This window comes from Panthera pardus, unplaced genomic scaffold (genome assembly GCF_024362965.1).
Source record: "Panthera pardus isolate Hobbes unplaced genomic scaffold, ASM2436296v1 HiC_scaffold_5, whole genome shotgun sequence".
Classification (NCBI taxonomy): domain Eukaryota; kingdom Metazoa; phylum Chordata; class Mammalia; order Carnivora; family Felidae; genus Panthera; species Panthera pardus.
In genome coordinates, this window is record NW_026526980.1 from 13,009,622 (window position 1) to 13,029,838 (window position 20,217).

The window sequence follows — 20,217 nt, forward strand, 5'->3', positions numbered from 1 at the left end:
ATAGATAACGGAAATCTCTCCGAAAGCGCCGGCCGAAAGAGAGCAGAAAAGCGCGGGAGCGCAAGAGCAAGGGTAAATCCAGAGGCCGCGGGTGGGATCCCGGGAAAGCGGGCTCTCTCATTGGACAATCCGGATCGGGAGAATCCAAAGTGCGGGGGGGGTTGTGATGGGATGTCGTAGACGTAGAGCAGGATTACAGAGTGGATATCCGGGCCAGGACTAGAACCCAAAAAGTGGTAACATAAGTAATCTTCTGATTATTTACTTACAAAATTATGCGTCTGCCTATCCTGCGTCTTAGAGTAATTGGACTGGCCCAACCTCCTCGGGGGAGCAGTAGAGTGCTGTCCGCATAGAGAGTCCTCTTACGTAGAAAGCGTGGGAAAAGAGTGTCGCGGGGGAAGCTGGGAAACTCCGTCGTCGGCCACCATCTTGCTTTCCTTTAACCGGCTGTGACCGTGGATTAGAGCAATCTTGAGCCATGAAGCTGCTAAGCAGAGCCGGGTCTTTTTCGGTGAGCACAGCCGGTGGGCTTGGGGAAAGGTTGGGGAGCAGTTTGTCAGCATGTCAGGTGATACGGGCCGGTGGTGCTTGGTTTGGAGTTTCGGGGCCTTGGGCTTCCGTCTGCCCTTCAGCCGAATTCTGCGGGCCAAGTGGGCTGCAAGCTGAGTGGGTCGCGCATTGGAGGCCCAGCTCGTGCTACGAGCAGAAGAGACCTAACGCCGGAAAACCTGAAAAGGAGAGGGAAAGAGCTTGAGAGTGGAGGTGAAGTGACTCCGTGGAGAGACCTCTGAAGGTCACTGCTGCACTTGGCGTGCGGGAGGAGACAGCGAGTCCTGGGGGGAAAGGAGGCCGGCGAGTACCTAGCCCTCCACCCTTACCCTGTCAGCCCCGGCCCCTGCTTCTTAGTGTATCACGGAGCATCAGTTTCCCCAACGGTTAAGTTTAGCTTATGAGTAAAATGTTAAGGAAGAAATAAGCAAATTGCCGTACAGTGCTTATCACTGTGCCTGAAACTTATTACGGTGCCCCAGCAGTATAACGTTTCTTGATGTTAGAGAATTCTAGGAGGGGCTCAGGGTCAGCCCTCGGGAGCCGCTTAAGACTTCTCATTCAACCCAGACAAAACAGAGCCGTCACTTGGGGAAGACTCCTCAAATGTCAGCGTGCTATCACTGTGGAGTGGAGGTTATCATCAGGGGAAGTGAGGAACACTTTTAAAAATCTCAGGTGGGCGGGGCCCCTGGGTGGCTCAGTCGGTTAAGCACCGAGTTTGGCTCAGGTCATGGTCTCGGTCGGTCCGTGAGTTGGAGCCCGGCGTAGGGCTCTGTGCGGACAGCTCAGAGCCTGGAGCCTGCTTCAGATTCTGTGTCTCTCCATCTCTCGGTCCCTGCCCTGCTCATGCTCTGTGTCTCTCTGTCTCTCAATAATAAATAAACGTTATAAAAAAAAAAAAACTGAGGCGGGCAAGGTTTGCTGCCAGGGAATACTTGGTAGTTTCTGCATACATTTTTGGTTATAATACCCTTTGGGGGAACGTACCTGGCATCTAGAGGCCAGAAGTGCTGCTAAATTCCTACAGTGCGCAAACACATTCCCCCACAACAAAAAATTAGCCCAAGATGCAGGTAGAATCTGGTTACTAGATAACCTAGTAACCTGCTAGAGAGTGGTGAAGAAGAACAGGGAATGGAGTTTCCCTGTGCCTAATGTTTAAATAGATATACTGTGGATATATAAAGGGCTGCCATTTAGACTACAATATCACCTAAATTACCCTTCCTGGCACACCTAGACAAACCAGTAATTAACAACTCTGAGAGCAGCCTAGTTAAACTAGCAAAACACCCCAAAATCTCCTCCATTCCATCCATCCCCACTTTCCAGTAGATGAAAGTACTCAAAGGTAACAGAACTGGAGAGGACTAATGTAAACAAATTGCAGTAAACTTGAAAACAATTAATGTTCCCAATTATATCACTTACTTTACAGAAGAATAAGTTTATACATATTTGGTTATTAATGTAATCTAGTAATTGCATGACAATTACGAGGATAATTCTTTGCAACTGATTTGAGTGGGACCAATTAAGGACGGTACATAATCATCAAAGCTGTTTCTTGAGGTAAAAGCACCTAAATCTCCCTTAACAGTGGAACTATAGATTATTCATACTTGAACAGCTATGAAAATCGAAAACCAAAATCACAAGTAGAATTAAACGTACCACACCCAGCAAACGAAATTGATAGTAAAACAAAGCTCATTGTAATTTATAATTAAAAAGTACTAATAACAAGTGAAAACTAGGAATCAACTTAGTACAGCACTGATGTTGAATATGTAACAGCCCTTCAGGATATCATAGAGGAGGGGCATTGCAGCCTCTGATGGGAGTCCTCAGGAAACTCCAGCAGTATGTGCATTTGGTTTTGGGATAACATCTCTGCTGATAACCTCAGGAACCTAAAGATGAATATTATAGCAGTGTATATCATTTGACAAAAAAAACAAAGTTATGCATTTTGGATCCATTATCCAGCATTTAAGAGGACCCTTTTACCTTTCCAGTGGCTGCATATAATAAACTGACAATCTGCTGTAGCTGAAGCTATTGTTAATTGCAGGATGGTCAAAATTTATATTAGGCGAAGAAATAAAACTCTTGGTTGTGTGGTCCTACAGTAGCACGCAAGACAGTGAAGATACTGTGGAAAATATCGGGGGCTTGGAGGAATTTTCCTTGGTATACTCTCTTTTTTAAAGGTTACTAAAATGATCATGGAGATGAAGTCACTTCCCTTGGGAAGTAGGCTAAAATGAGATTCTCTGAGCAGATAAGGAAAACAGTAATGCTGACATCAATAAAAGGGTATGGATGTGGCAGTCCCACACCTTTTCAAAAAAAATTCCAAAGCATTAGAGCCAGGAAGAACCACCTGAAGCTTTAATAGGATGTTTATAAGAAAAAAGATGGCTAAAAGGGAAAAGAAAATACAGTAGTTCTTTACATTTTAAAAAATGAGCATTGGGGTGCCTGGGTAGCTCATTCAGTTAAGCATCCAACTTCGGCTCCAGTCATCTCACAGCTAGTGGGTTCGAGCCCCGCATCAGGCTCTGTGCTGACAGTGCAGAGCCTGGAGCCTGCTTTGGATTCTGTGTCTCCCTCTATCTCTGCCCCTCCCCTGCTTATGCTCTGTTGCTCTCAAAAATAAATAAATGTGAAAAAAATTATTAAAAAAAAATGAGCACATAGGATTAGGTATTCCTTCAGGCTCTACACAAATAGAGATTTAAGAGACAGTAATACTAAGTTAATCAGCCAAATCCTCCCATGAAGTTATTTTATCACTGGACACCTGTTCCTTGGGCACACCAGAATATAGGACATTGTTCTTGAAAGAAATCTGGGTAACCTGTCTTTTTTTGTGTTTAGAGGTTTTATTCCCTGAAAGTTGCTCCCAAAGTGAAGACCACAGCTGCCCCTGCAGGAGTGCCTCCACTTCCTCAGGACCTTGAGGTTAGTCCCACTGAGTTGCTCACTGAAACCCATACATGCCTTACTGTCTTTGGTAATATGAAAACATTGATCACATCTTACTTTATTTTAAATACAGTTTACCAAGTTACCAAATGGCTTAGTGATTGCTTCTCTGGAAAACTATGCTCCTGCATCACGAATTGGTTTGTTCATTAAAGCAGGCAGTAGATATGAGGACTCCAACAACTTGGGAACCTCTCATTTGCTTCGTCTTGCATCCAGTTTGGTAAGCGTCTTTACTGCCTCACTTTGTTCAGAAATGCTATAGTATCATGGTCTTACAGAAAAGAAGTATAGTGGTAGCACCTGGGTGGCTCAGTTAATTAAGCATCCAACCCTTGATCTCAGCTCAGGTCTTCATCTCAGTTGTGAGTTCAAGCCCCACGTTGGGCTCTGTGCTAGGTGTGAAGCCTACTTAAAAAAATACATAAGTAAAACAAACAGAAAAGAAAAGAAACACTATAGTGTACTTTTGGCAAATTTTAAAAGGATCTGCTATTTAGGTAAAGTTCTTTTTGAGTCTAATGACAACCAGACATTAGATTGTGATACAGTGTGATGTTTGGCAGTAAAAAATTACTAAATACGGTTGTTGTTTCTTTTTCCAGACTACAAAAGGAGCTTCATCTTTCAAGATAACCCGTGGAATTGAAGCAGTTGGTGGTAAATTAAGGTATGTTAAAAATAAGTAATAAGAGGGGCGCCTGGTGGCTTGGTCAGTTAAGCGTCCGACTTCGGCTCAGGTCATGATCTCACGTTCCATGAGTTTGAGCCCCGCGTCAGGCTTTATGCTGACAGCTCAGAGCCTGGAGCCTGTTTCAGATTCTGTGTCTCCCTCTCTCTCTGCCCCTCCCCTGTTCATGCTCTGTCCGTCTCTGTCTCAAAAATAAATAAACGTTAAAAAATTTTTTTTAAATAAGTAATAAGAAACGATGAGAACACCAGAAAATACTCAACTGTAAGAGAACTTTTCTATCTTATCAAGGTGATTAAGGATTTGTGAAGACACAAGAAGAAGGCTAATCAATTTGACAACATCAAAATGTAAAACATCTTTATGACTTAAAGTAAAAATTCAAGTAACTGGCAGTAAATATTTGCAACATAAACACGGAAATTATTATTTGGAAAAATAAAGAACTACAAATTAGGAGAGGACAAGCAAAATAGGAAATGGATGGACAAAGGATAGGAACAGTCTATTCCCAGAGTAGGAACCCAGAAACACTGATCTTTACTTATAATCGACAGTGTCATGCCGTTACCTGTCAGATTTATAAAAGGTCTTGGCAGTGTTAAGAGGGAGAATCTCTTCTACAGTTAGTGGAATAAACTGATACAAGTACTTAGGAAAGAATCAACAAATATCTAGTAATACTGAAAATGAGCATATCTTACAGTCCAAGTTTTTAATCCACATGCACAAAGACTGGAAACAATCTAAATGCCATCTTCAGGGAAATGGATAAATAAAGTATAGTCTAGTGATATGATGGGACTAGTATACAGCAGTTAAGGAATGAACTAGATTATTCTAGTTAAATGTTTTGTGGAGAAACAACAGATATTTTTAAGGTATCATTTTAAAAACAATACATAGTGCTTACCATTGTGTTTGTCTCTAGAGTGGGAAAGAGGGAGTGAAAGCCAGAGAAGGGTACAAAGAGATCTTCAACTTTAATTGCCATTTTTTTTTAGTTAGGGTAAAATATACATAATTTACTGCTTTAAGTGTACAGGTCTTTGGCATGTAGTGGCTTTAGGAAACCATCACTACTATACATCTCCAGGTTGTTTTTTTTTGTTCCCCAACTGAAACGCTCTAGCTATTAAACACTAACTCTCCTTCTGTCTTTGGCCACCCCTTATAGTGACCATTCTATGTTGTATGGTTTAGAGTTCTCTAGGTTCCTCCTAAAAGCAGAATCATGATATTTGTTCTTTCTGATTTCTGATTTCACGTAGTTTAATGTCTTCAAGGTGCATCCATGTGTAACATGTCAAGATTTCCTTCCTTTAAAGACTTTTTAAAATATTTCAAGCTTTAGTTGACGAATATGTGTGCTTTTACACTTCAGAATAAGTTTTCCAAAGGAATTTGTTGATTTAACAAAGATATAAGGAAGCCTTATTCTTCTGATTTAGATAATTCATTGTAATTTATTTCTGATTCAGTGTGACTTCAACCAGGGAAAACATGGCCTACACTGTGGAATGTCTGCGAGATGATGTGTAAGTATCTGCATGTGCTGAGGACATCTGCTTTTAAAGAAATCCTAAGCTGCTCAGTTCTTATCCTTTTTAATGTGGCGTTATGACCTCTGGTTTTGGTCACAAACTATAGAACGCTATGCTTACCACAAGGCCTAAAACTTAATATAGAGAGCATTACGTTTATGTAGAATGGACTTTGGTTTTAAATTTTTGACCTGAAACTCTTACCTTGATGTCTTCTATAGTGATATTCTAATGGAGTTCCTGCTCAATGTCACCACAGCCCCAGAATTTCGTCGTTGGGAAGTAGCTGACCTTCAGTCTCAGCTAAGGATTGACAAAGCTGTGGCTTTTCAGAATCCACAGGCTCGTAAGTATATTTTCAGATCACATTCAGTTGCTTCTAAGATACTGGGTTTTTGAGGGAAAAAATTGCTGTTGAAATTTTCTTCTGCTTGAGTTTATAAATAACTTTTCCAAAAATTTGTCTAGTTTCTTAACTGTGTTCTTTTGTTTCTAAACATTTATGTTGTTGATTATTTTTCATCTTTGATGGTATGTAAATTAATCATAGAATCCCTGTTTTAGTATTTAGAACCCAGTGTTTTTTCAGTAGTTTGCTTACACCAGACCGAGCAACAGTTCGCAATTGGTGCTCCTATTATTGTTTAGCCAATTCACCTTTACTAGATGTTTCCAAAGGAAGCAACTTATTTTTTTTTTTTTTAACTTTTTTGGTGTTCGTATTTTGTGTTTATATGATAACTGTCGACAAGTGTGACTAGCAAAACAAATACGTAAACAAGCAGCACTGACTCTTGGAAGTCACACAGCTTCGGCAGGAGCAGAAGCGTGCGGGTGGACCACTCGGGTCTAAGCAGGTGACCGGCTGCAGGGGCTCAGCATGGCATGCGCTTCACTCAGAACGCAAGCCTGTCAGTGTCTGGAACGTATGAGAGCTTGGTTTATGTTAGCTAATACTATGTTGGTGATACTGTTTTACAAAGGAGTATAGTCTTCATTACTCTGGACCTCCACCAAAGAAATAGATGGCCTGTAAGTCATCTTTTCTACAATTTTCTATTTCTTCCCTGCTGTTAGTGAGGTTCCAGCCTTCATCCTTTCTATCTGAACAGTTATTGCTGTCTCCTGGCTGGTGTCTGCCCCCAGGTCTACATCTTCGTCCATCTCCCACATTGCCATCAAGCGATCCTTCATGAAAACCGTTTAAAGGCTTCTCAGTCTCTGTTGCATAAAGTTCAGACTCTTCAACTTAGCATGTGTGATAACTTTCACCATCTGACCCCTGCCTACCTCCATCGCTTTTTGTTGTATCTTCTTCCCCTCCCAACTGCATTTCCCCTTTGAATCTGTTATCCTACTGGATGCTTTTGTCTGTTTTCTCTGCCTGAAATGCCACTCCCTAATCATTCTCCTGGGAAACACCTACTCCTTATGTAAGACTCATCCTGGATTTTACTTCTGGTGCTCCTTCCTGATTCCCACTGCCCTTCCCTTGTGCCCCTGCTGCTTTTTTCACATCCTGCTGACATCAGCTTCATCATGCTTTCACAGTTTTTCCTCTCAACATTTTGAGGGCAGGCATTGTGTCTTACTCATGTCTCTATTTCCAGCACCTAACACAGTGCCTGGCATAGAGAAATTGCCCAAATAATGAGCAAATGAAAGGGACATACCTCGAAGACACTGACTGAAGCAGGAAAGCAAGAACAGTGCCAGTCACCAGTGAGGAGTGCAGTTTGACCTCCGAGAGCTAGTAAGATGACTTAACACTGGCACTTTCATACCTCTTTTTAACCTGACAACTCCTCATTACTTAGAGAGCCTTGGAGTAAAATTCAGGTAAATGACTTATCCAAGATCACATGGCATGTTGGTAGCAGAGCTATAACTCAATTCAGACTTGCTGAAACCCAGACCATTCATTATAGTTTCCAGACGATACCAGGTAGATGAGAGAAGTGATCAGGTGGACCCCGTGATGTAGAAGCTGCTTTCACATAATTTCTTGCTTTTCTCAGCACATTCAACTGGCAGAATTTTAAAATTCAAGCCTTAATCTTAACACTTGAATGCCATAAGGTGACCAAAATTGTAGTCTCATTGCTTTCCAGGTTCTGAAAATGTTGACTTTATTTGAATTGTATTTCCACAAGTGCTTCTTTACTTATTTTACAGGTGTCATTGAAAATTTGCATGCTGCAGCTTACCGAAATGCCTTGGCTAATTCCCTGTATTGCCCTGATTATAGGATTGGAAAAGTGACACCAGATGAGGTACTGATAAAACACATTACCTTTTACAGTGTGCTTCTTTTCACTACCATTTCAGGTTTGTTAATTTTTCTTTTCATCTTCAAATTTAAAAAATTCACCTCCTGGCTTTTTTTTTTTCCATCAGCTTGGCTTTTTAACTAAAATTCTATCTGAACAATTTTTACAGCTTTTAACTTAAAGTTTTGAATCACAAAAGGAATATATGAATTTCAGAAAAATCCAGAACAAGTAAAAAAGAAAACATTTCACATACCTAAGGTCACTGAATGTTAACTGCCTAGATATATTTTCCTCTAGACCTTTCTCTGTTTATATGTGTCTTTTTAAAGCAGTATTTAAATGTTAAATTTAGTAATCTTGTGACCAAAAGTCTTCTTTAACTCCTCTGAATAGGCAGATAGGAATGAACCCGTATCACTTCCCATCCCTCGTTAGCCTGCTTACTAGCTCATTCGCCTCCTCCAGCACACTGACCTCACTTTGCTGGCAGTACAGACTTGCCACATGTCACAGCCGTATGTATAACCTAAAACTTCACTTCTAAAATGTGAAACTGAAACCTTGAGTATCAAACCTGCAAGTGTAGATATGCATATATAATCTTAATTTCCTACTCCTTCCATCCCCCCCCAAATTTTTTTTATCAAAAGATATTAAGAGAAAAATTTGCAAAAGAAAGAGAATTGGGAACTATTAATATTCGCAAAGTATATGTAACTTGGAAATTAAGGTTTTATTCTTTCATTTCTGGTTAGCCACTAGAGCAAACTGAATTGTATATTCTATCCCTTTACTCTTTTATTTCCTGGTTAGAAAACCATCCACTTATCAATCAACAGTTTAATGCCTACCATTCATATGGCACTTTAAAAAAAAATTATAACTGATATGATCCAACTTAAATGCTAAGCATTTTTCATAAGACTGGCCGTCAGTGAGTTTTGAAATTTTTCAGAAGTCAATTTCACCCATGTGAAAATATATTATTAAGATAACTAAAAGAATATATAGAGCAAAACATCTACAAGAATGTCAACTGTAACATTGCTTATAATTGTGAAAAATAAGACACAAGTTAAATACCCAACTTTCTGGGACTGAATAACTCACTTAGTTATCTGTAGAATGGACTTATTCAGTCATCCAAAAATATTGATATGGAAAAATTCCATAGCATATTATCAAGTGAAGAAAAGACAATTTACAAATAGGGATATACCATAGGGTCCCAATTTTAGAAAATAAAGTGTGTGTGTGTGTGTGTGTGTGTGTGTGTCTGTGTGTCTGTCTGTCTGTCTGTCTGTCTGTCTCCTGGGCAAGATGTTAACCATGGTTATCTCAAAATTATTAGCATTTTTAATTGTGTCCTTCAAGGAAATTCTAAAGAAATTGGTGGTAGACTACCTTGAGCAATGGCAGCATTCAGTAGAAAAAAAATATATATATATGACTTTCCAGGGTGATTCCAGAAATTTAAGCACCATTGGCTTTAGGGCATAAATTGTGGTAACTTGATTCAGTCTCATTACCTTAGCCTAGTGATTCTTAACATTATGACCCATTCCCAGGGAACTTTTTTTAGCCAATTTCTTATACCCAGTATTTTTAATATCATAGATACACTCTGTGTTTATATATGTATACATATATATATTTGTATTCTATATATGAAAGGATTAAAATGTTTTTCTTGCCCCCAGGAGCCAATTTTCAGTCCCTTGGGAGCAATAGTGGGCCTTTTGAGAGTATGTTTTAGCCCTACTTTTGTATGTTAGGTCTCAATAATATAAACCAGTGATTCGCACATCTCACTGATCTCAGATCACCTGGGGATTCATTGGATGGACAGATGGTTGGTTGGTTTTAAATCAAGATTCTGATTCCACATTGAATCTAGTATATCAGTTTGTAGAGTGGGCCTAGGAATGGGGTGGGGGTCAGAGACAGTGACAGTGTTTGTTTTTGTTTTTTTTTTAAATTTTTTTTTTTCAACGTTTTTTATTTATTTTTGGGACAGAGAGAGACAGAGCATGAACGGGGGAGGGGCAGAGAGAGAGGGAGACACAGAATCGGAAACAGGCTCCAGGCTCCGAGCCATCAGCCCAGAGCCTGACGCGGGGCTCGAACTCACGGACCGCGAGATCGTGACCTGGCTGAAGTCGGACGCTTAACCGACTGCGCCACCCAGGCGCCCCTGTTTTTGTTTTTTAAGCTCCAGCTAATTTTGTTATCCAGGTTGGAAACCCTGATATAGACTGTAATCTCCTGACAAGGAACCCTTCAAAGATGGGTGTGAAGGATATAGGAGGGATATGGTGATATAACTGTTAGCCCTACGGTAGAATGTTCGTGGTACCTTATTACTGTCTATAAAGAGACAAAAGAAATCTGATGCACATCTGCTAAAATCATCTTATAATAAAAATCATAAACTTAGTCTCATTTTTTTTCAAGTTCAAGCCAGTGTGTGCTCTGATTTTTTCAGGCCTTTTTTAATTCCTTTTTTTCAGTACAGATTTATTGAGATATAATTCATGTACTGTATAGTTCACCTACTTAAAGTGCACAGTTCGGTGGTTTTCATTATGTTCATAGTTCTGTAACCATCATCACGTTAAGTTCTAGTTCTGAATTTCAGCAATAGTTTTAAAAATTAAATCCGTATTAAAAAAAATTAAATCTGTATAATTCACCACTAGGTAGTTCACTACAGCAGCCTTTAAGCCTGAGTTTTTATTTTCTCTTGCGCTGCAGTTTTAATTGTTAGTGTTTTGTATTTCTACCTATATAACCTCATAAATGTTTTTAACTTCCTCAGTTACATAACTATGTGCAGAACCATTTTACAAGTGCGAGAATGGCTTTGATCGGACTTGGTAAGTTGGGAATTGCTTGCAGGTCAGTTTGTTTCCTTAAGAACAGTAACTAATTGGGGCGCCTGGGTGGCTCAGTCGGTTGAGCGTCTGACTTCAGCTCAGGTCATGATCTCGTGGTTCGTGAGTTCCAGCCCTGCATCGGGCTTTGTGCTCATAGCTCGGACCCTGGAGCCTGCTTCAGATTCTGTGTCTCTCTTTCTATTTCTCCCCCACTCGCACTCTGCCTCTCTTTCTCAAAAATAAATAAATATTAAAAAAAAAATTTTTTTAAAAGAACAGTAACTAATTATGTGAGCACATGATTGAATGAAATTTGATAACTCAGTCCTCTGTTTATGTTTACAGTCCTCAAGCACTATGTGATGGGATTTTAATTCTCAGGTTGTTTTGTTTTAGAAAGCAGAATTCAACATTTATGTAAAAAAAATTACAGTATTTGAAAAATCTTTGACAAAGGACAAATGTCTCTGAGCAAAGAGCTTTAAAAGTATTTTTGTTTTGGTTTTTAAAGATGTATAATATAATTGATAATAGGCAAAGGGCACGAACAAACAAGTCATGGGGAAAATGTTTGTATATATGTGTATATGGCCAATTACTGTAAAAAAAATAGCCTCACTAGTAGTTAAAAGCTTCTAACCTGTGACATTGGCAAAAATTAAAAGATTGACACCACCCAGTATTAACCAAGGTATGGAGAAATAGGCACTCTTAAAAATTGTTGGTGGAAGCATAAACTGGTCCATTTTTGGAGGTCTCTTTAAATATATTAAAATTCTAAATGTTGACAGCTTTAGACCCAACAATTTTATTTTTAAGCATTTATCATACAAAAACAGTTGGTCAAGTTTACAAAACAGTTGCACAAGGATATTATTTGCAATATTGGGTTTTTTTGTTCATTTGTTTTATAAATAACACTTTAATAGAGGTATCATTCGCATACCATAAAATCCACCTTTTTAAAGCGTATGATTCCATGGGGTTTATTATATTCAGAGAGTACTATGACTATTAACACTGCATAATTTCAGAACATTGTCATTATCCCCAAGAGAGGCTATATTTATTAGCAGTCACTCCCCTGTTCTACCTCCTCGCCTTTGACAACTGCTAATCTACTTCCTGTCTCTGTAGAATTGACTTGTCTGGACATTTCATATAAATAAAATCTCATAATATGTAGCCTTTTGTAGCTGGCTTTTTTTCAGTTAACATAGTGTTCTCAAAGTCCATCCCTATTGTAATGTACCAATGTTCCATTCCCTCTTCTAGCTAAAAAATATTCTATTATCACTTTTTGTTCATCCATTCATCACTTGGACATTTGAGTTGTTTTCACCTTTTGGCTATTGTAAATATAAATATTCATGTATAAGTTTTTGTTATATGCCTGTTTTTAATTCTTTGGGGTATATTATTAGAAGTAAAATTGCCAAGACATATGGTAAGTGTTTAACCATCTGAGGAACTGCCAGACTGTTTTCTGTGGCAGTTGAACCATTTTAGTGTTTCCACCAACAAGTGCACAAGGGTTCCAATAACTACACTTTCTCACCAACACTTATTATTATCTGTCTTTTTGATTATGACCATCCTTGTGCGTGTAAAGTGGTGTCTCATTGTGGTTTTGGTTTGCATCTCCCTAATGACTAAGCACATTGAACATCTGTTTTTGTGCTTTTGGGCCATTTGTATATCTTCTTTGGGGAAATATATATTCAGGTCCTCTGCCCATTTTTTAGTTGGGCTGTTTGGTTTTTTTATCGTTGAGTTGTAAGAGTCTTTATTCTGGATACTAAATCCTTATCAGATATGTGATTTGCAAACATTCTTCCCCATTCTGTGGGTTCTTTTCACTCTCTTGAAAGTGTTCTTTGATGCACAATGCAATGTTGTTTTTAAAAAGTTTTTTTTTTAATGTTTATTCATTTTTGAGAGAGGGAGAAAGTGAACAGGGGAGGAGCAGAGAGAGAGGGAGACAGAATCAGAAGCAGCCTCCAGGCTCTGAGCTGTCAGCACAGAGCCCAACACGGGGCTCGAACTCACAAGCCAGGAGATCATGACCTGAGCTGAAGTTGGACGCCCAACCGACTGAGCCACACAGGCACCCCTGCAATATTGTTTTAATAGCCAACTATTGGAAACAGTCCATCAAAAAGGAATTGATTAAATAAATGGTGGTACATCCATAAAATGGAATTTTTTATAACCATTAAATGTTTGCTGTAAACCACTCACTTTGTAATCTAAATTACAAAAGACAAGTTAGAAATAATATGAATAGAGTAACACCATTTTAAAAAAAAAGGAAAATGATAATATTCATATATGTGTAGTAAAAAGTTCTAGATGAGTATATAGTAAAGTATAAGTGGCATCTCAGGGAGGGTAGCATTTTGGGAGCGTACTCTTGTTTTCTTTACTGTTTTTTTCTATAAAAACTTGTACAGTCATGTATTTAAAAGAGGTATTTTACAATTGTGTTTTAGAAATGATGGTTCTAGCTTGGTTTTGTTTCTGTTGAAATAGGTGTGAGTCATCCTGTTCTAAAGCAAGTTGCTGAACAGTTTCTCAACATGAGGGGTGGGCTTGGTTTACCTAGTACAAAGGCCAGATATCGTGGAGGTAAGTAAGCATTTTGTTCTGTTAGGACTAATTTATCAGAAGGATGTTCCACATCAGAATAGCATATTGGTGTGGGATAGGCCTGATTAGTTACCACCAAACAGACTCCGTGTGGAAGGAAGGGAATAGATTGGTTGGGTGTTGTGTATTAAACATGTTGTGTATGTGTGCGTGCGCGCTGTGGGGAGAGCAGAATGACATGCTAAGAGCACCAGGCCACAGGAAAGTTTAATTTCAGTGAGTTAATACTGTGTTGTAGAGAATACAGAATAAAACCTGTGGGAAACAAGCCCCTTTCTTCGTCACTCTCCTTACATGGCACCAGGTGAAATCCGAGAGCAGAACGGAGACAGCCTCGTCCATGCTGCCCTTGTAGCAGAAAGTGCTACAACAGGAAGTGCAGAAGCAAATGCATTTAGTGTTCTCCAGTATGTCCTTGGTGCTGGACCACACGTCAAGAGGGGCAGCAATGCTACCAGCTCTCTATACCAGGCCGTTGCCAAGGGAGTTCACCAGCCATTTGATGTGAGTCTGAATAGTCAGTATCTCTCCTTTTGTTTTTAAAGGGTCAGTGTGTATGATGTAGTCCTGTTAATCTGCTCTTCAAATAAAATCTTTGTAAAGTTGAAGAGATAGCCAGGCTTGAGTTTAGTTCCTTAGAGGATCTAACTAAAAACTTACTGTCTTTTCAATTATATTCTAGTGTAGAAAGAAGTAAATGCTTAAAAAGTGAGAGATTCACACTTCAGTTCCCTTTATTTTTTTTTAATGTTTATTTTTTGAGAGAGAGAGAGAGCGCGAGCGCACAGGGGAGGGGCAGAGACAGAGGGAGACACAGAATCCGAAGCAGGCTGCAGGCTCTGAGCAGTCAGCACAGAGCCCAATGGGGGACTCAAACTCACAGACCATGAGTTCATGACCCGAGCTGAATGAAGTCTGATGCTTAACCGACTGAGCCACCCCGGTGCCCCAGTTCTTTGAAGTTTTAGATATTAAACATTTTCCTAGATTCTAATTAGTCTTTCTTCTAGATTTTCTTCTGTCCCCTTGTGTTCTTATGGCTACTTTGTGAATTTCACTGCACTTTCCAACCAAAGGTACAACATATACACTAAGAAACAGTTTATGGACCCACCGCTCCAGATTGAGATTAAGTTAAAATAGAAAAATTATGACATTTAATTTTAACGAAAAGCCATGTTCCTCTCAAACACACCTTTTATAACAGTGAGGAAAGTGCTAAAGCTTTCAAAATAATGATACTTCAAATCAAGAGAATGTAAAATGTCAGCCAACAAACTGTTATGTAATGAGCACCCCTTGTTTGCCCAGTGCAATACCCCACATGACCTTCAACAAAAGCCTTTAAGAGGCAGTAAATGTACTGAATTTTAGGACTAAATATTGGTCGTGATTTTACAACAGTATATGGCACAAGTAGATAATCTTTGGCCATATGACACTTAAGAGTGGAATTAAAATCAGTGGTGTCAACACAAAATGAACCAACCTTTTAGAGTCCAAAAGTAGGAAAGAGTTTTATTGGAGCTCCAAGTTAGGACAGCTGCCCAGGAAACATGCTCTTCACAGGGAAGAAAGTGCTCCAGAGAATGAACAGTTTTTACAGGGTTATATACTTTTTACGTCCTTTGAAAGCTCTGAAGATTGTAGGTTCTCATTCAGGCAGGAATCACAATTTTACTGTAAAGAAACGCAGGAGTCTGAGCACTGATTGTTATCTCCTGGACAACATGGTTTTCCTTTAGGCTACTCATTCACAAAGTAGATATAAAGTGCGTGTGTGGTAGGCCATAAACCACGCTTTCGATTTGAACAAAGTTTATGATATGCAGTCCTGTTGACTCAGAAAGAAATCTAAAATGATTTCCCTGTATATCAGGCCTTCAGAGCGTTTTTCTCTCTTAAGTGATAGTTTTTAAACTTTTTTTTTTAATCCCATATAGTTCCCCAATTGCAATGCCCAACACAAAAATTTTCACTTTTAAAAAATTTTTTGAATGCCCCCTTGACATTGAAAGCCTTGGAATCTTCTGTACCAAGCCTTTGGTGTTCCCTGGAGCACAGTTTGAAAACCATTATCTTAAATTAGTTCTAAATTAAATTATAGCTGCTACTTTTTAAATTTCTTCTACATGTCATCTCTCCTCATTCATGGTCTATTCTGGGTTTTTTTTCTTCATACTTACTCTTCACCATTGAATGTTAATGATGCTTTTGGGTGGCTGGAGTTTAATTCTAATCCAGTGACATAATTTAACAGAAATTCCTACTTCAGCATTTGGCCAGAAATTTGGGGTATGAAGAAGATAGTCTCAAAATTGTAATTAAACTTCAGGTAATTAAAGAGCATTTCTTCTTGTGGTGCCTGAGTGGCTTAGTACTTTGGTGTCCGACTCTTGATTTTGGCTCAGGTCATGATCTCACAGTTTGTGGGTTTGAACCCAGTGTTTGAGCCTGTGCCATTTGTGTGAAGCCTGCTTGGGATTTTCTCTGCCCACCTCTCTGTCTGCCTTTCCCCCACTTGCACCCATGCTCTCTCTCTCTCAAAAATAAACTTTAAATTAAAAAAAAAAATCCTCTCTTCTTATGCTTTATATTGGCCAAGTCAGTGGTTCTCAAATTTTAACATACATAAGAGTCATCTGGAATTATTTTTAAAATGTGGCCTTCCAGATTGCATCTACAGGGATCTGGGTGAGTGAATCTGTTGTAGAAACCTGAAAGTCTTTTTTTTTTTTTTAATATGAAATTTATTGTCAAATTGGCTTCCATATAACACCCAGTGCTCATCCCAACAGATGCCCTCCTCAATGCCCATCACCCACTTTCCCCTCCCTCCTACCCCCCATCAACCCTCAGTTTATTCTCAGTTTTTAAGAGTCTCTTATGGTTTGGCTCCCTCCCTAACTTTTTTTTTCCCCTTCCCCTCCCCCATGGTCTTCTGTTAAGTTTCTCAGGATCCACATAAGAGTGAAACCATATGGTATCTGTCTTTCTCTGTATGACTTATTTCACTTAGCATAACACTGTCCAATTCCATCCACATTGCTACAAAAGGCCATATTTCATTCTTTCTCATTGCCAGGTAGTATTCCATTGTATTTATAAGCCACAACTTCTTTATCCATTCATCAGTTGATGGACATTTAGGCTCTTTCCATAATTTGGCTATTGTTGAAAGTGCTGCTATAAACTTTGGGGTACAAGTGCCCCTATGCATCAGCACTCCTGTATCCCTTGGGTAAATTCCTAGCAGTGCTATTGCTGGGTCATAGGGTAGATCTATTTTTAGGAACCTCCACACTATTTTCCAGAGCGGCTGCACCAGTTTGCATTCCCACCAACAGTGCAAGAGGGTTCCTGTTTCTCCACATCCTCACCAGCATCTATAGTCCCTGATTTGTTCATTTTAGCCACTGACTGCATGAGGTGATATCTCAGTGTTGTTTTGATTTGTATTTCCCTGATGAGGAGCGACGTTGAGCATCTTTTCATGTGCCTGTTGGCCATCTGGAGGTCTTCTTTAGAGAAGTGTCTATTCATGTTTTCTGCCCATTTCTTCACTGGATTATTTGTTTTTCAGGTGTAGAGTTTGGTGAGTTCTTTATAGATTTTGGATCCTAGCCCTTTGTCCAGTGTGTTATTTGCAAATATCTTTTCCCATTCTGTTGGTTGCCTTTTAGTTTTGTTGATTGTTTCCTTTGCTGTGCAGAAGCTTTTTATCTTCATGAGGTCCCAATAGTTCATTTTTCCTTTTAATCCCTTGCCTTTGGAGATGTGTCAAGTAAGAAATTGTTGCGGCTGAGATCAGAGAGGTTTTTTCCTTCTTTCTCCTCTAGGGTTTTGATGGTTTCCTGTCTCATATTCAGGTCCTTCATCCATTTTGAGTTTATTTTTGTGAATGGTGTAAGAAAGTGGTCTGGTTTCATTCTTCTGCATGTGGCTGTCCAATTCTCCCAGCACCATTTGTTAAAGAGACTGTCTTTTTTCCATTGGATATTCTTTCCTGCTTTGTCAAAGATGAGTTGGCCATACTTTTGTGGGTCCAATTCTGGAGTCTCTATTCCATTGGTCTGTGTGTCTGTTTTTGTGCCAATACTGTGCTGATTTGATGATTACAGCTTTATAGTGGAGGCTAAAGTCTGGGATTGTGATGCCTCCAGCTTTGGTCTTCTTCTTCATGATTACTTTGGCTATTCGGGGTCTTTGTGGTTCCATACAAATTTTAGGATTGCTTGTTCTAGCTTCGAGAAGAATGCTGGTGCATTTTTGATTGGGATTGGATTGAATGTTTAGATTGCTTTGGGTAGTATTGACATTTTAACAATATTTATTCTTCCAGTCCATGAGCACGGAATGTTTTTCCATTTCTTTGTATCTTCTTCAGTTTCCTTCCTAAGCTTTCTATATTTTTCAGCATACAGATCTTTTACATCTTTGGTTAGGTTTATTCCTAGGTATTTTATGCTGTTTGGTGCAATTGTGAATGGGATCAGTTTCTTTATTTGTCTTTCTGTTGCTCCATTATTAGTGTACAAGAATGCAACTGATTTCTCTACATTAATTTTGTACCCTGCGACTTTGCTGAATTCATGTGTCAGTTCTAGCAGACTTTTGGTGGAGTCTATCGGGTTTTCCATGTATAATATCATGTCATCTGCAAAAAGTGAAAGAAAGCTTGACTTCTTCATCTTTGCCAATTTTGATGCCTTTGATTTCCTTTTGTCATCTGATTGCTGATGCTAGAACTTCCAACACTATGTTAAACACCATGGTGAGAGTGGACATCCCTGTCGTGTTCCTCATCTCAGGGGGAAAGTTTTTCCCCATTGAGGAAGATATTAGCTGTGGGCTTTTCATAAATGGTTTTTATGATCTTTAAGTGTGTTCCTCCTATCCCAACTTTCTCAAGGGGTTTTATTAAGAACGGATGCTGAATTTTCTCAAATGCTTTTTCTGCATCGATTGACAGGATTGTATGGTTCTTTTCTTTTATTAATGTGATGTATCACATTGATTTGCCAATGTTGAACCAGCCCTGCATCCCAGGAATGAATCCCACGTGATCATGGTGAATAATTCTTTTTATGTGCTGTTGAATTCGATTTGCTAGTAGCTTATTGAGAATTTTTGCATCCATATTCATTAGGGATATTGGCCTATAGTTCTCTTTTTTTGCTGGGTCTCTGTCTGGTTTGGGAATCAAAGTACTGCTGGCTTCATAGAATGAGTCTTTCTATTTTTTGGAACAGCTTGAGAAGGATAGGTATTATCTCTGCTTTAAATGTCTGGTAGAATTCCCCAGGGAAGCCATCTGGTCCAGGACTCTTATTTGTTGGGAGATTTTTGATGATTGATTCAATTTCTTCGCTGGTTGTGGATCTGTTCAAGTTTTCTATTTCTTCCTGTTTGAGTTTTGGAAGTGTATGGGTGCTTAGGAATTTGTCCATTTCTTCCAGGTTGTCCAATTTGTTGGCATATAATTTTTCCTAGTATTCCCTGATAATTGCTTGTATTTCTGAGGGATTGGTTGTAATAATTCCTTTTTCATTCATGATTTTATCTATTTGGGTATTCTCCCTTTTCTTTTTGAGAAGCCTGGTTAGAGGTTTATCAATTTTGTTTATTTTTTCAAAAAACCAACTCTTGGTTTCATTGATCTGCTCTGCAGGTTTTTTTAGATTCTGTATTATCTATTTCTGCTCTGATCTTTATTATTTCTCTTCTTGTGCTGGGTTTGGGGTATCTTTGCTGTTCTGCTTCTATTTCCTTTAGGTGTGCTGTTGGATTTTGTATTTGGGATTTTTCTTGTTTCTTGAGATAGGCCTGGATTGCAATGTATTTTCCTCTCAGGACTGCCTTCGCTGCATCCCAAAGCGTTTGGTGTTGTATTTTCATTTTCATTTGTTTCCATATATTTTTTAATTTCTTCTCCAATTGCCTGGTTGACCATTGGTTCTTTACCAGGGTGTTCTTTAACCTCCATGCTTTTGGAGGTTTTCCAGACTGTTTCCTGTGGTTGACTTCAAGTTTCATAGCATTGTGGTCTGAAAGTGTGCATGGTATGATGTCAAGTCTTTTATACTTATTAAGGGCTGTTTTATGACCCAGTATGTGATCTATCTTGGAGAGTGTTCCATGTGCACTCAAGAAGAAAGTATATTCTGTTGCTTTGGGATGCAGAGTTCTAAATATATCTGTCAAGTTCATCTGATCCAATGTATCATTTAGGGCCCTTGTTTCTTTATTGATCCTGTGTCTAGATGATCTATCCATTGTTGTAAGTGGGGTATTAAAGTCCCCTGCAATTACCACATTCTTATCAATAAGGTTGCTTATGTTTGTGATTAATTGTTTTATATATTTGGGGGCTCCCGTATTCGGTGCATAGACATTTCTAATTGTTAGCTCTTCCTGATGGAAAGACCCAGTAATTATTATATAATGCCCTTCTTCATCTCTTGTTACAGCCTTAAATTTAAAATCTAGTTTGTTTGATATAAGTATCTACTCCAGCTTTCTTTTGACTTCCAGTAGCATGACAGATAATTCTCCATCCCCTCACTTTCAATCTGAAGGTGTCCTCAGGTCTAAAATGAGTCTCTTGTAGACAGCAAATAGATGGGTCTTGTTTTTTT

General features: G+C 39.0%; 1 protein-coding gene across 1 annotated transcript in view; it reads left to right on the forward strand.

Annotated features, from left to right (window-relative positions):
* The first annotated feature begins 382 nt into the window (after positions 1–382).
* Positions 383–20,217, forward strand: part of LOC109255573 (cytochrome b-c1 complex subunit 2, mitochondrial) — a 30,813-nt gene continuing 10,978 nt past the window's right edge. Inside the window, exons 1-10 of the mRNA XM_019430405.1 lie at positions 383–514; positions 3,439–3,522; positions 3,620–3,769; positions 4,152–4,216; positions 5,719–5,775; positions 6,003–6,127; positions 7,957–8,054; positions 10,873–10,930; positions 13,463–13,558; positions 13,884–14,083. Of these exons, the coding sequence (XP_019285950.1) occupies positions 482–514; positions 3,439–3,522; positions 3,620–3,769; positions 4,152–4,216; positions 5,719–5,775; positions 6,003–6,127; positions 7,957–8,054; positions 10,873–10,930; positions 13,463–13,558; positions 13,884–14,083 (966 nt within the window). The 5' untranslated portion in view covers positions 383–481. The remainder of the gene's footprint in view (positions 515–3,438; positions 3,523–3,619; positions 3,770–4,151; positions 4,217–5,718; positions 5,776–6,002; positions 6,128–7,956; positions 8,055–10,872; positions 10,931–13,462; positions 13,559–13,883; positions 14,084–20,217) is intronic.